General features: G+C 45.3%; 1 protein-coding gene across 1 annotated transcript; it reads right to left on the bottom strand.

Moving 5' to 3' along the window:
- Positions 1 to 2,820: 2,820 nt before the first annotated feature.
- Positions 2,821 to 14,649, bottom strand: CD8B (CD8b molecule). Its single transcript, XM_024217738.1, has 5 exons — positions 14,604 to 14,649; positions 8,799 to 9,158; positions 4,385 to 4,486; positions 3,543 to 3,635; positions 2,821 to 2,861 (listed from the first exon to the last, which is right to left on the bottom strand). The coding sequence occupies exons 1-5, from the start codon at positions 14,647 to 14,649 to the stop codon at positions 2,821 to 2,823; spliced, it is 642 nt and encodes a 213-aa protein (XP_024073506.1).
- Between the last annotated feature and the right edge of the window lie 1,381 nt (positions 14,650 to 16,030).

Here is a 16,030-nt window from a genome sequence, read left to right on the forward strand (position 1 = left end):
TGCCGAGCAGCCTCAAAGCCAGATGACTTTAGAAGGAATTGAAGGCATGCAGCAGGAGGCAGTTGGCACTTTGCGGGACCTGACCCTACAATTTGTAAGCTGTAGTAAGTGAGAGAATACTAAATGTAGCTGTGGTAAATCCCAGAGAACAAATATCTACTCTGCATTTCAAGTCTCAGATTGTTTTCCATAACATTCCTCCTGGCTCATGTGTTCCAGGTGTTGATCTCGTGTGGCTTGTAGAGTAGCCATCTGATGTGCAACACGGAAGAATCCTCCAGGTATTCATCTTACTTAAGAACCCTAAAGTACCGGGAGATACAAAGATGTTAATCCTCTTGGCAAAGAGTATATGCCGCAAAGCACAAAGGTCCAGATCCTCCAGGTATTTGGGTGCCTGACTCTCATTGGTTCTAGAGGGATTTACATGCCTAAATACTTTGGGGGTCTGGGCCAAAGTCCAGGAACAAAATAGAAAATACTGCCCTTTTCAGACTATGCATTACTAGAGTCCTAGTAATAATGAACAAAAAACAGCCTGGCAAAGAGGAAACTGAGAACAATGAACAATCAAACATGATGGTGCTAAGCTAGCAAGTCATTTGTGACCCAGAACAACAGTTAACAATGGTATGTGCTGATCCTACATCAACAAGGGCTGGACAAGCAAAGCTACCCGAGTAAGCCTTTCTATGGCTTGCTTGCTCTGTAGCAGAGTCTACATCCCACTTGCCTTACTGACACGAGCAACCCCACTGAAGACAATGTCTTGAGGGCCCTGTATGGAACTGGGTGGTTTTCTCCCTGAGTCTCAAGGTGGAGCACAAGATGGCTGCTTTCCCAAGCAGGCTCTCTGGGGGCTGTCCAGTACTGGTTGCTGCCTCCCAATCCATAAGTGGCATCGTGGGCATGGAGCAGAATGCACTCAGCCCTCCCCAGCCAATAACAGAGAGAGTGTGTGTGTGTGTGTGTGGGGGGGGACGACACTCTCCTAAACTGCAAGGTCTGGGGAGCACGTTCTGGGGCACTACCAGCTCCTGAGCTAAGTCTAGCAGTCACTGCAGTGGGAGATGGTGTTCCTTCTGTCGCTACCCTACTGGGATGGCATGTGTACCCTGTCCACCCAGCAGACTCCTATGGACTGCGGGGGGGCAGCAAGAATTGGATGAAGGGAGGCAGCCACCTGGAATGCAGTCCTGATGACTGGGGCAGGGGGCCATTTGAGCCAAGCAGGCGAGGGGACAGGCTAGCAGGGCAGGGCAGAGAAGGTGCACAGGCCTCTGGAGGTCAATGGGGCTAGATGTGGCTCTTGGAGCTGGAGTGAGAGTCCTACTTTCAGGAGGAGGAAGTTCATGGATTTTTTTCTGCTTTATGAACAACTTCTGTTAAGGTTCACCAAGGGCCCATGGGAACATTTTCACATGGCTCTGCTATCATGGAAAGACTGTCACTGTGGTTCATCATTCTAGCCCACCCCCCTGCCACTCTGTTATCCCAGGCGTAGCAAGGGTAGTGTTAAATGGCCAGATTTCTGGGGCTTCCTTTCCCCCTCCCTTAGGAGACCATTCCTCAGCTGAACAGATCTCCCAGGCATCTTTGGACATACAGTCCAGCTCTTCCTTTTTCCGTTCATTCAGTGGCTGACAGTCATGCCTCCTTCACAGTCAGTTATCCCTTGCTGGTTGAGAAGGGGAGCAGCTGTAGATTAACATCATTTTTGGGTGGATAAACTGTGCTGAGTTTTGCCCACATGCCACTCCTCACTTCCTGTCACATACAGGGGAAGAAACCACATCCAGAGCAGCTCTCAGAATATCCAGCTGCTCGGGCAGGATTTAAAATGTGGCCAAGGCATAGAGACAGGGCCGGCGCTTCCATTTAGGCGACCTAGGCGGTCGCTTAGGGCGCCAGGATTTGGGGGGGCGGCATTTTGCTGTCCTCGGCGGCAATTCGGCAGCGGGGGGTCCTTCCGCGCTCCGGGTCTTCGGCGGCAATTCTGCGGCGGGTCCTTCACTCGCTCTGGGACCCACCGGCGAAGTGCCCCGAAGACCGGGAGCGCAGAAGGACCCCCACCTAGGGCGCCAAAAACCCTGGCGCCGCTCCTGCATAGAGAGACTCCAACTAAGTTTGTACAGGCTGGATCTTGTTTGCCAGAGGCACAACTTGGGAACTGGTCTGTTGCCGTGTGACGTGTCCTACGTCTCTGTGGACCATTTAGTGCTATCTGCAGATGGGCCTGAGTTGAAAGTTCTGATTCAGATCTGAGCCCCTCCGAGCTTGGGAGTATTTGAGGATCTAGCTGCAATATTCTGTCCAGATGCCCGAAGCTGTGGTGAGGGTGTAGGGAAGGGAGTTCTGGCCTCAGAGTTTGCTTTCAGCCCATCTCTAGTGATAACAGGCCCATGCTTAAGCTTTCGGCACATGAAACAGCCAACACTTGGGGAGAAAACAAAGAGAAAATGCCTTTTCTGGGCCTAGCAATAATGGGGTGAAAACTAACCCACCCTGTAGGAGGCAGCCAGAGGGGAAAACATACAGACTACTTCCCTTTCCTATGGGATGCCTTCATTATCAGAGTCGAAGGAGTTGCACAGACACACTGAATTCTGTGCAGTGTTGAGTGCTTCCTGTGAGGTGCTGAGAGTCCTCAATTTCCACTTACTTTAACAGGAGCTGAGGACACAGCAGCATACAGGAGGTGCTCAGCACCTCGTGGGATTGTTCCCCCGCATTCGTTTTTGTTAGCACTAGCTCACGCATGAGAAAAGCACCGCTGTGTTCTTTGCAGCGTACGGGGCTGCAGAACGCAACCAAGAGCACTTACTGTTTCTTGAAGTGAAGCCGCAGTCTCCTGCGCAGGCCTGAAAGGAGACAGGCAACAGCTCAGGTCAGGAGAACAGTTCCTTGGCTCCTAGCACTCCCACTCCACAAGGGCCTCTCCTGAACTCCTGATATTTCCTGCTCCCACTCCCAGACATCTTTGCCTCCCCTTTCTCCCACTGGAGCTGTCCTGCGAGGGATTCCCAGCCTGCAGCTGCTCCTTGCGGCCCTGTCTGAAGGGTGCAGATGCTCCTCAATGCTGAGATGAGGAGCAGAAATGTGTGAGGGCCGCCATCTTGGCTGATGCATCTGGGATTGAACTGGGGACCCCCAGAGCTAAAAACTTGAGCAGTTGAAGCGCTGTAGCTGGGGGTTGTAACAGATGCATATTCTCCGTAGATCAGCAGAGAGAGGGGGCCTGTAACACATTCACCACTGGGATATGTGTGCACACAGCCCCAGGCTGCATGCATTTTGGGGGAGGGGGTCCCTGTGGGATTTGGGGTGGATGATGGGTTTCCTGCGAGACCTGTCTCCCCCATCCTCTGCTTCCTTCCCAAATGGATCTTTGGACCCACCAGAGGCTCTCTGCAGGGTGCTGGGGCAGGAGGGAGTGCCCCCTTCTGAGCGAGAAAGGTAAGTTCCACGCATGGAGAAACCCCCCTCAGAGGCGTGAAGAGATCCGGGAGCAGCGCGACCCATTTGCTGTGCCCAGCACTTACGCTGAAAGCGACGGATGGCAACAACCAGAGACAGCAGTAAAATAACAGCACATGCCACTAATGGGGCCCAGATGAAGCCACTGCAGGAAGAACCTAGAAACCAAAAGAAACATACAGTGAGTATTACAGAAAACAGCAGCAGCTGGCAGACTGTGCCGGCTACACACAATACCTCTGACAGAAACTCTGAGGCATGGGAGGGGGCATTGTGTCTCCAGATCCACACACAGATCTGTCCCCTTTCACGCAGAAGGGGGCTCAGCTACCTCAGGGATACAGTCCTGCCCTTCCCCGCCACCCCCATGGGGCCCCTCCACTTCTCCATAGATCCAGGGGTGGGAGTTGGGGGGGGAAGGGGTTGGGCAGGGACTGGGTGGGCTGTGCAGAGAAGTGGACAGGCCAGGGTAGGGGTAGCGCTGAGCTGTATTCTCTTTTCCTTAGAGTCCTCCCTGGGGGGTGGAGGATCCCCCTTTGAAGCAGGCCCCTAGGGCCAGGGGCAGTCCCAGGTATTGAGGCTCTGTCAGACACAGACATGAACATAACTGCTATTAGCATCAGTGGGAGTCATGTGCCTGTATCAAGGGGAGAGACCAGATCCCTGTGTTTTTATGTACCTTGCATGTTTCAGTGAAGTGTTTCATGTCTCTATGCCAGGGCCCAGAGAGTGCCCTCCACTTCAGTGGAGTCACCCCAGAGTTACATCGGAGCAGCTAAGAAAATGGAATATATTGAGGCAGCTTCATTCCTAGTGACACTCCATTGGTTTAAACCGAATTGCACTAAGGATCGATTTGGCCCACGCAACATTTTGCAAAGATGCCCAGCGAAAGGCAGTGCCCTACCTTTCATTTTAGCAGGAGTTATGTTGGAGGTTTTGCACCTCAAAGGTTTCGTTGGGGGCAGCGTTTTCTCTGTAGGTTTTTCAGTGGAAGGCAAAAAGTCGACTGAAATGATGAAAATAGGATTAATGTGACATAGCACAGAAGACATTTAAACGACACACTAAGAGTAATGAGGAAAAATCTTTGACAATTTTTAGGGCTAAAAGGAACCCCCCCCCCCAAAATGAACGGAATTGTTGTAAAACCCCAAATGAACGAAATTGGTGCACTCTTGTATCTCTCAATAACTTTGTATAGAAAAGGTTGAGGCTTGGCAAGTGGTTAGATCATAGTATGGGACAAGGAGTTTTGACATTTAGGCCAAGATTTTCAAAAGTGAACCCTGATTTTGGGTGTCCAGATTGAGACACCTTAAAGGATCCTGATTTTCAAAACAATACTAAGAATTTACTCTCTGAACAGCAAGGCCCTTTAATGTGTCTCATGGATTATTATTAGCATTTGTACCTTGGAGCCCCAGTCACGGACAAGGACCATGTTGTGTTAGGGGCTGTACAAACACAGAACAAAAAGATGGCTCCTGACCCACAGAGCTTATAATGTCATTCCAAAACAAGCATCGTCAGAGGGATACAGACAGGTTGACTGAGGCGTACAAGGCAGCAGAGACAATACTGGTAGGCAGGCTCTGGTCACCCAGCACACCAGCAGCCTAACCTTTGTCACGTTTCTTGGAAGCCTCATGACGAAAGAGAGTTTTAAGAAGGGTTTTGAAGGAGGCTAATGAGGTGGTTTTGTGGATGTTTACAGGGAGCAATTCCCAAACCTGGCAGGAAACACTGTGAAAACGTGAAAGTATTTGTTTGAAAATTTAACAAGGGGATGATAGAGGCTGGGCAACGCGGGCTGATCAGTGACAGGAGTCAATTTTTCAATACCAAATGAGAGATGATAGGTAGGGTGGGGATAAGGTGGGGTGAGTCGTGATGTAGGGCATCCTAAATCACTAGTTGCTTTTGATGATCTTGGCCTTAGAATGTATGTGTGTGTGTGTGTGGTTTTTTTGTTGTTTTTTTTAAACGGCCTCTAAATATTTAGGAAAATAACTAGTGTGAAGGGGCCTGATCCTGTTCCCATTCCGTTCAATGGGAGTTTTGCTGTGTGGGTGCAGAATTGGGCCCTTTCATTATTTTTCTAAACACCATAATTACTAGTCATTAAGTTTCTGAAGAATTTCAGTAACATCCAGTAGAACGTCACTGTCACATTGAATTTCAATGACCTCAAATCCTGCCCATATCTGGTAGGTGAATTTGTAATTATACAGGACCCCAGATTTCAGTGAGTAAGGTACTACTCCGTGTTAGTAAAGAGAGCAAGATCTAGCCAATAGCATTTAAAGAAATACCCAGTATTAGAGTATACTGAATGAACAAGGGCAGTGATATCATGCTATCCTGGTGGAAGAAGCATACTGGTAGCTATCTCCTGAACTGTAACACTTCCTACCAGGAATAGTATTTACCACTGGACATAGCCCACATCTTGTAATAAGTTTACAGGATCTGGCCCTAGGATTGGGTTAACACATTTTCTGCTACATTTCCAAACCATATCTTGCATTTTACAGTATCACAGGTTATTATTTTCCACGATAGTTGAGAAAGTGTGTGTGTGTGTGTGTGTGTGTGTGTGCATGTGCGTGTGTGTGTGGGGGGGCTACCAGAAATATATTTCTGCACAAAACCCTATATTGGGGCTCGATCCTGCAAAATTCGCTAATCTAACTTCAGGTCACATTGTCTTCAGTCTAATATGGACTGAATATTTTCCACGTCTGTCATAAGGTTTTGGCCTGATATCCATCATGGTAGTATCCACGTGCATATCACATCAAACCAATAGCAACAGCAACATCCCAAGGGGATTTCAAAACATCTCCGACTCTGGTCCCTTGTCAGCGTATAGAAAGCTCTGTTTGGAGTAGTTTTTTGCTGACTATAACAGTGATTAAATAAGGCCTGTGGCTTATTATTGACTGTATGAGTTATAATTTAACATATTTATCTCTCTAAGAAGTCAGGCCAGAAAAACCTCTAATGACAAAAAACAACCAATCACCCAAACACCCCCACCCCCCATTATACAAATACAGATAAAATCTGATCATTCAAACACCAGTTAACGAAAAGTCTGGGCTATCCAAAGTTCAATTCTTTCCCTCTGGAACTGAAATTCATATAGAAACAATTTATTTTACTGACACGGACACGCCAAAAGTGTCAGATGTCCCGTGAGACATCTGGATCATTGGGATTTACCTGTATAACTTCTTTCCTATTTTTGTTAAACTACTTAACAATAGACATTAAAAAGTGAAATCAAAGAGTATTTTGTCACGGATGCCAAAGGAAAAAAGAAAAAACTCCCAGGGAAGCGTGATTTTGCTTACACATGATAGGGGAACCCCTGTTTCTTTAACTAAATCTATTAGGGCTTAGCTTTAAATCTGAATGTTTTCATTCTGACTGGATGACAGTACCATGTTTTCGAAAGCACAGTTTTTGTGTAGGGCGCATTACTATAGCTGCTCAGGTAATTCTCCTCTGTCTTCGAAGAGCTTTTCTTTCAAGTAAGCAAGGATAGAAAAGGGACACACTTAGCCAACACAATGGCAGTAAATGCCAGTGTATTTATATGCAACAAGGACTGGGGATTCTTCAAGATGGAAGACTGTGAACATTTTAAAGCCAATGACCATAATTATACCCCTGCTAAACATACACTTTACATTGAAGGTTTTTATCACCTTAGGACGGACATAGCTCCAAAGTGAAGCCACGAGGAATGGTTTTAAGTACATGATCATGTACTGTGATCAATCAAAGTGCAGTGCTTTTTCTACCCTTTGCTACAGAGTGGAGAAGCTGTGGATTGAAGAGTATTGCTGAATGCCTGAGAATTTCAAAGAGGTTCTCTAAGGCCCTACAATAGGATCCTATAGCTCAGATCCTTAAGCCCACATAAAGTCCCACCGATTTCAATTTAGAGCTCACAAAAGGTTTTGGTCTGACAGCCCCGGGGACTGAAATTCTCTGTTTACGCACAGAACAGACACAGGCAGCACTGTCCAACCAGCAGTCGGAGCCAGGCGGGTGGACCCTGTGCTTCTGAGGAGTGCCACCGATTTCATCAGCACAGCACCAGGGTCCTGCTGGATCAGATGGCAGGAATCAGCCGTGCAAGCTTCCCCACACAGATACACCAATGTGCCTCAGCTCTGACCTAGCGGGACCAGCTCTGGGAATCAGAAGGTAGGTCAGTCTCCATGGCCCCATCAGTCCTGAGCGCTTTCCCCGCTGAGACTGCCAACCAAGTTGCCAGGGTGTGCCAGGTGTGATGGAGAAGGAACTGGACTGAGACCCATTTCACACGGGGTCCTAAGCAGTCCCTGGATGGTGAGAGCTGTCGGCTGTTATCAGCCTGTCATGACTTGCCAGGGGAGACCTGGATATGAAAGGCTCAGTATCCCGTCACCAACCCTCTGAGATAGATGTCAGCCCCCCCAGGATTTAATGGGGGTGTTAGGATATCAGTAAATGCCAGGTGAGAAACAGAATCAGTGCGTGAGAATAAACTGTGAACTCAAGTGGGGAAATAATCCAAGTTAAGAGCAAAAACAGCACTGGAAGTAGAGAAAGATAATAAACGTGAATCTTCCAGGTCTAGTAGCGTTCCTTTGAAAGGCTCCTTTACACAACAAAGATCGGAGCACGGCAGTGCTCATGCTGTGATCAGGCCTGAGAAATGGACAGTGGTGAAAGGTTACAACTTATTAGCAGCCTTATAACACTGGAAGCAATTTCCCTACATTTCACACAGTCCCGTGAAGGGACCTGTGATCATCTAGTCTGACCTCCTGCATAACACAGGCCATAGAACCTTCCTGAACTAATTCCTGTTTGACCTCAAGCAGAGCTTTTAGAAAAACATCCAGTCTTGATTTAACAATTGCCAGTGATGGAGAATCCACCAGAACCCTGGGTAAATTGTTCCAGTGGTTACTCTCCCTCCTTTTTGAAATGTCACGCCTTATTTCCAGTCTGAATTTGTCTAGCCTCGTATTCAAGCCAGCGGTTATTGTTATACCTTTTTCTGCCAGGTTTTCTGGCTAATATAGTCTCTAGGATCTCTTCAAGCACCTTCCAGGTCCCAAACCTTTCATGCCCTTGCTCATGTGGATAGTCTCAACGAAAGCAATGAGAAAGGCGAGCAGGATTTAGGCACCGATTTGTGCCCAGTTACCTTTTCTATCAGGGTTATTTTTATTATTCTAACCTTTCTATTGTAGCAGCATCTCAGCCAAGCCCTGTGAGATTTTGGAGTGGATGGGCCAGTCTGAAACAGCACTTACCCACGCTAAGCTCCGTTCCATTGCCAAAGAGCAGCTCCGAGGAATGGGAGACAGCGCAGTAATATGTGCCGGCGTCCAAACGCTGAAGCTTGCTGATCTTCAGAGTGTATGAGTTCCCAGAGCTTGCTTTACTCACATCAAACCTGTCTTTGTCGATGTTGTTGCTGATGGTGCGTTTCTGAAAAACACTTGAAAATAGTACATACTGAAAGTCTTGGCTCTTCTTGCTCCATCGGTACCAATAGATCCCTGATTGGGTAAGCTGGTCATTTTTCAATGCACAGACCAATTCCATCGTACTGTTGTTCAGGGCTACAATACGTGGTGGAGTCTGAAATATAGGTGGGGGTTTCTGGCAACCTACAAGGAAGAAAATAACATGTTTATGGTCAAGATATTTCTTTCTACACATATTAAATAAAGGATTTCTTCGTGAGCTTAGTAGTTTCTCTGTTCATGGAATTATGGGGGTCACACAAATTAGAGATATAACAGACCTATTAGGAAATCTAGCCCCTATTTCAGGGGTAGGCAACCTATGGCACGTGTGCCGAAGGCGGCACACGAGCTGATTTTCAGTGGCACTCACACTGCCCGGGTCCTGGCCACCCGTTCGGGGGGGGGGGTTCTGCATTTTAATTTAATTTTAAATGAAGCTTCTTAAACATTTTAAAAACCTTATTTACTTTACATACAACAATCGTTTAGTTATATATTATAGACTTATAGAAAGACCTTCTAAAAAATGTTAACATGTATTACTGGCATGCAAAACCTTAAATTAGAGTGAATAAATGAGGACTCGGCACATCACTTCTGAAAGGTTGCTGACCCCTGCCCTATTTCATGCCAGTGGTGGATTGTTCCCTATTAATCTTCTTGCCATCCCAACATTTTGTAACCAGTGCCTAGATACTACCGTGGGTGGTGCTCTATAGATACCCGTAGAGAACATCACAGCTAGCTAGCTCTATTTCTAGTCCGTTGTCCAGTCCACTTTTAAAAATCCCAATCAATGGGGCTTCCACATCTTGCTTAGGGAAATTATTTTTTTTGCCTTTCCTTCTCTTTGGTGCTATGCCATTCTTTGGGCATGTTTCAATTTCTTTTGCCAGTTCTTTTCAAGCTTGTTAGCTTGTTCGTTGGATTTTTTCTGCCTGCAAAGGCAGCAAAGAGGCTGAAGATGACTCCAGATAAGGTATCAAAACATGTCAAAGAAGAACTACAGCTCACTCAAGCGATAAATGCAGCAAGCAACACACATAAAAATAGACAATATACTGAAGTCAATGGGAGCTGAAGGCACTTGGCTCCCCAGAGGATCCAACCCCCTTTGGGTGTTTATGCATTAATATACATTTATTCATACTGAAAATTCTACCACGGGCCAGATCCTCAGCTGGTGTTAAAACAGCGTAGCTCTACTGACATTAGTGGAGCTCTGCCAATTTATACCAGTTGATGATTTCTCCAGACTGCTTCTGTTATTTAATCATGGATGAATACAACCAGAGACTTGGTGGTTGAGATGGGCAGTTATTTTGCTTACTCTCACCCATTGCATTCGATAGGCTGTGTGGATTCAGCGTTTTGCAAGCACCTGGAGCTTGGATAGTCACAGAATTAAAATAAAAATAGATAATAAATCAGGGCCAGATGTTGAGCTCCTCACTCACATTGAGTAGCACCGTGCTCTGTGAATGGTCTCTTAAAGGCAGATTCAGTAATACCCTTATGTACATGGAGTTGTACCTTACGCTCAATGACTCCCACTGAGCTCAATGGAACTATGTGAGGACTAGGGTGCTACTTAGTGGGACTATTGGTTTGCAGTCTTGCCCAGTGACTTCAATGGGAATATTTGTGGAGAAAGGTGCTACCCTCCTTGAGTAAAAGTATCCTACTCTAGCCTTTTTACTTACTGTTCTTAGAATTTATTTTTGAGACAAGTAAATGATTCCATGTCATGAATCTTCATAGCTGGAAACATGAGCAACAGCGGGATAGGATACCGAACAATAATATTAACACAACGTTGCCAACTCTCATGATTTTATTGTGAGTCTCATGATATTTAGTTTCAGAGGGGTAGCCGTGTTAGTCTGTATCAGCAAAAACAACGAGGAGTCCTTGTGGCACCTTGGAGACTAACAAAGTTATTTGGGCATAAGCTTTCGTGGGCAACTTCCATCCTTTCATGTATTTATACCTGTTCCTGTATTTTCCACTTCATGCATCTGATGAAGCGGGTTCTAGCCCACGAAAGCTTATGCCCAAATAAATTTGTTAGTCTCTAAGGTGCCACAAGGACTCCTCGGTTTTTTTGATGATATTTTGTGTTTTTCTTAAAGCCCCAGTGCCTGGAGCCAAGAAATCATGTGAGAATCTCAGCTTTCATTAAAAAAGTACCGTTTTTAGCCTTCATGATTGCTGAGGAAAGCTGGAAAATGTCACTCCACAGACTCAAAAACAAGCAGGAAAATAAAAAGGAAGCCAATTTCATTTTCTCATTAGTGAGCTATATATCTACTTTGTGATTTGCAGGGCTTGACTCATGGTTTTTGAATGCTTAGGGTTGGCAATACTGAACTCAGCCTTTGGAAAATATTACCTCAGTTACAATTTTCTGCCTTGGTGTGCAGGTGTGTGTGTGTACAGGCTTCGGCGAGAATAATAGAGGGGACTCAGTTTTTCAGCAAACAAAACAACAAACTCTGGATATGATGCAACAGAGTAAAATCAACACTGAACAACCAAGAGCCACTTATTTCCTGTGCATGTTTTAAGGGCCTGCCCTTGGTAGTCTTGTCTCATATTTCTTGCCCCTTTACTTTAAAGTGCTCATGTTCCTTTAAAATCCTGGGCTCATTAACTTTTGGTAATAATAATGCTTAGGCCCCTATCCTGCACACTAATCCACACACATGTGCACCTGTATGGAGCCCAATGGAGCTCAGAGGGTCTCCAAGTGGAACCTCATTAACATGGGGCTCCATGCGGATGAAGCGGGCTGCCTGCTTGGATCAGCTTGCAAGATCAGTGTCTTGACTTTGATACAGGACTTTTGACCTTCCCAATGCTTTACAAATATTGGGAGCCAGCCAGCTTCAAAACTGGTATAAGTGGCTACAAGTCCATTGACATTAAACCAGCTCTGCATTTGATGCGCTGTACTGAGGAATTTGACTGCAGTAAAGTCTGCTGGTAGTTAACATTTTAATTTTCGATTCTCTATCGTCTGGGTCTCTTAAGCCAGCATTGGCTTAGCGATATGCTTGCTTGATCTATGAATGCATCTGGGAGGAGCACCAAAACTATCCTTATGACAAACAAAAAGCCAAAGCTGGTTGTCCTTATTCAAGCGAAATTTCCATTGGGTCACTGGGCATTTTACCTGAGACAGGCTTGCTGAGTATGGGCAATATTTACAAGCAGAGGAAATGTTTCTTGCCTTCCTCATGTTAATAGTCCCATCAATGTCAATACACTGAGGAAGGCAAGCAGGATTTAGCCTCTAATAAAGATGTGCCTGTGACTTTGTAGTATGGCTCCCATTCTTTCTCTCAAAAATCTCTGACACTGATGAAATAAAACTAAAGGGAAGGGACACAGACAGCTGTGCTGTAAATATAACGTGATGGTGAACAGTATATTATATTTTCATGTATTGAAGGCCAACCCTGCAAACCCTTATTCTGGTAAATACTCCCTTGTGCCTGCAAAGTCTATGGGACCACTTGCATAAAGGTTTTCAGGATCAGTCCCACAGAAAGCTTGCTGGGTAACCTTCTCATTCATAGATTCCAAGGACATAAGGGAGCATTGTGATCAGCTAGTCCAGCAGTTCTCAAACTGTGGGTCGGGACCCCAAAGTGGGTTGGGACCCCATTTTAATGGGGTTGCCAGGGCTGGCATTAGACTTGCTGGGGCCCAGGGCCGAAGCCAAAGCCCGAGGGCTTCAGCCCTGGGTGGCAGGGCTCAGGTTACAGGCCACCTGCCTGGGGCTGAACCTGCTTTGGCTTTGCCCCTGGCCCCTACACACACCCGGGGCAGCAGGGCTCAAGCTTTGGTCCCTACTCCCGGGGTCGTGCGGTAAGTTTTGTTCTCAGAACGGGGTCGCGGTGCAATGAAGTTTGAGAACCCCTGATCTAGTCTGACCTCCTGTTTAACACAATCCATGGAACTTCCCCAAAATAATTCCTAGAGCAGAGCTTTTAGAAAAACTTCCAATCTCAATTAAAAAATTTTAGTAATGGAGAATCCACCACAACCCTTGGTACATTGTTCCAGTGGTTAATTACCCTATTAAAAATCTACGCCTTATTTCCAGTCTGAATTTGTCTAGCTTCAACTTTCGGCCCTTGGATCATATTATCCCTTTCTCTGCTAGATTGAAGAGCCCATTATTAAATATTTTTTCACCACGTAGATACTTATAGACTTCTCTACTTGTGGTTGTTCTGTCCTTCCGAGTTATGTGGTCACCCCAACATTCATAAAAAGAAAAGGCCCATTTCATATTGAGGATGGGATTTTTCAGAAGCGCTTAGCATTAACCTATCTCTGCTCCCATTGAAGTCAATGGTAAAACTCACATTGACTTGAATGGGAGCGGAGTTAGAACAATACTGAGTGGATTTGAAAATCCCCTCTGGAGTAGATTATAGTGGCGCACTTCTCTTTATAAATATTCATTTGCAGTCAAAGTCCATAATAAAAACCAGTCCATTTTCCTCCCCCACATTAGAAGTATTTAGCAGTTTCTAATGTGCACACCTATTGTTTGGAATTTCTCAAGATGCGCATGTGACCAGATTCCATTCGTAACTTGTTTCTGTCATCTCATAATGTATTAATTATTCCTTTCATTGACTCCCTACATTCTGTCCTGATTTACATCTATTGTGACCTGTAATCAGTGGGATCGCAGAAGCTGTAGAATAAAGTCAGGGGAGAATTTTGCCCTGTCTCTGTTCCTGGAAAGAATAAATAAAATGGTTTGTGGTGCCTGATCTGAAAAAAACATAATCTGCAAGTTTATGGTGTACTCGACATCTGTATCCTTATAATAAACCAACAATAAAGCACTTTATGCAGTATATAATGTACCTATAAATAATACTATAATATAAAGGTATATATATATAATATACCATCCTACTACATATATATCATTGGTATTTCTATAGCTCCCAACACCTTGGTATCTAAATGTTGATAAAATGTATGCTATACTGTAGCTGTGATAGCCTATGACTATAATATAGTGTATATTTAAGCAACACATCCTATAACATATCTATGATAAAATATGACATCCTATATCAATATTTTCTGTGATTCTAGGGGGGAAATCCAACAGTTACACTGGTGTAAATCTAATCTATCTTTGTACTTATATAGCCTGCCATGACCATATTATCTCAACATCTGAAGCTATATGCTAATTTAACTGATTACAGAATTTAACCTGATGATTCTTGAATATACTACATTCTAAACCGATAACATCCTATAATATGGCAATCCTAATAGCTCTGAAATAAAATAATCCCAAATTATGTCTAGAACATTGGTCTATAATATTATACATAGATATGTAATATTGTACATACATATGTAACATAAAATATATTAAATCTATAACCTACATTATAAACATCCCATTCTGTAGCTGTGATATAACATGATGGAGGGGAGGAGGTTACAAAGTTACTACAGCACTTTGCATCCTCCCAGTCTCCTGCACTTCGAGTTCAGCTCTAGTTAACACTATACCAAGGCCTCGCCGTGTTCCTCTGTTACCTGTGATGTGTAGAGAGAGGTAGAGAAAGAGCCACGGCCACTCCATCTTGGACCTGAGGGCATCTGAGAGCTTGTGAGTTTCAGCCTGGAACAAGAGGGCTTCTGAGTCTGCTGAAGCAGGGGGAGTGGTGGGGGCGGGCTGTGTGACAGAGCCCACAGCCTGTGTTTGAGCTGCTTCTCATTAGCCCCATAGCAAGGCAGCAGGGAGGGGATGATAAGGGACACGTGGTTAATTGAGTTATTTGTTCGCCTCTTTAAGATGTGTAAGTTGTATATAACCCGCCTGGGAGTGGGAAACAGAGACATCTGACCCATCCTGTGTTCAGACAAAGACCTAGACAGTGGATGTCTCTGCAGCATGGGAACATGAACTTTAATGCTATTTCCACATAGATTTGTATATATGTCACTTTCTTTGGCATGCAAAGTATCTCACCCATCAGCCCCCTCTCCCCACACTTACATGCTCCACCTATTGGCAGCAGGGTCTCTTGCTGTAGTAGGGAGTTCGGTAGCAACTCACTGACATCAATGGCGTTCCACTGGTATAAATGAGATCAGAATCAAACTCTGCATTACAGCGTCAGGGGGCTAGAGATATCCTTCTTGCACTCTGGCCCCTGCTCCATCTCCAGTGCTGAGCTTGCCCACTTCCTCTTTCACACCCCAAACCTTCTGATACTTGTGAGAAAAGAATTGGTCACAGGTTTTAATCGGAAGGGGGCGGATGATTAATCATCTGGTGGTACCTTCCTTGGTGAGTCCCCAGAAGCAACGGCCAGATGGATGGCAGAAGAGTTAGAACAAAGGAGGGGTCCAGATGGAAAGATGGTGAGCCTCTCTCCAGGCCTTGCACAGAGCTTGCCTGACAATCAAGGACCAAACCATGCCTCCAGAAAATCCCACAGAATCCTACCAAGCTGTTGGTCACAGACAGTGCTTAATTTGTGCTGGGGCTTGTCAGGGCTGAGCCCCGGCCCCTCTGGGCTTGCCGTGTCAGTTATTATAGTAGAAAAATTACTTGAGCCCCGCCACCTCTTTCATTACAAATTAAGCACTGGTCACAGATCTTTTCCCCTTAATAGCTTGTTTTTCTAAAGCACCGTGGGCCCAATTCAAAGCCCACTGAAGTCAGGGGGAGACTTGTCAACTTCAGCAGGCTTTGTATTGTGCTTTGTATGAATAGGCTGTTCATTCTTTTAACCTCGTGCTTGCAACAGAACGGGTCAAAAAATGTTTTGTGAAAAATTTCCCATTTTCTCAATTTTTTTCATTAAAAAATGTCCACGTTTTTGATGTTTTTGTTTTTTCAATTATGGTTCCCTCCTGACCCTTTTCTCCTCCCCCCACCCCCTTTTCCATTTTGCCACTGAAAAGAAAACAGTAAATGAAAAACCAGCTTGGGGTTTTCAGTGTCAAAAGATGTT

This window comes from Terrapene carolina, unplaced genomic scaffold (assembly GCF_002925995.2).
Source record: "Terrapene carolina triunguis isolate 2854851 unplaced genomic scaffold, T_m_triunguis-2.0 Scaffold66, whole genome shotgun sequence".
NCBI lineage: Eukaryota > Metazoa > Chordata > Testudines > Emydidae > Terrapene > Terrapene triunguis.

What these genes read in the sequence shown, in the direction of transcription:
- CD8B (XM_024217738.1), bottom strand. Translation starts at nt 14,649, where the DNA reads ATGGAGTGGCCGTGGCTCTTTCTCTACCTCTCTCTACACATCACAG. An exon ending in CCTCTCTCTACACATCACAG is followed by an intron (nt 9,159 to 14,603) that starts GTAACAGAGGAA and finishes TCTTCCTTGTAG; the next exon opens with GTTGCCAGAAACCCCCACCT. An exon ending in TGGAACGGAGCTTAGCGTGG is followed by an intron (nt 4,487 to 8,798) that starts GTAAGTGCTGTT and finishes TCATCATTTCAG; the next exon opens with TCGACTTTTTGCCTTCCACT.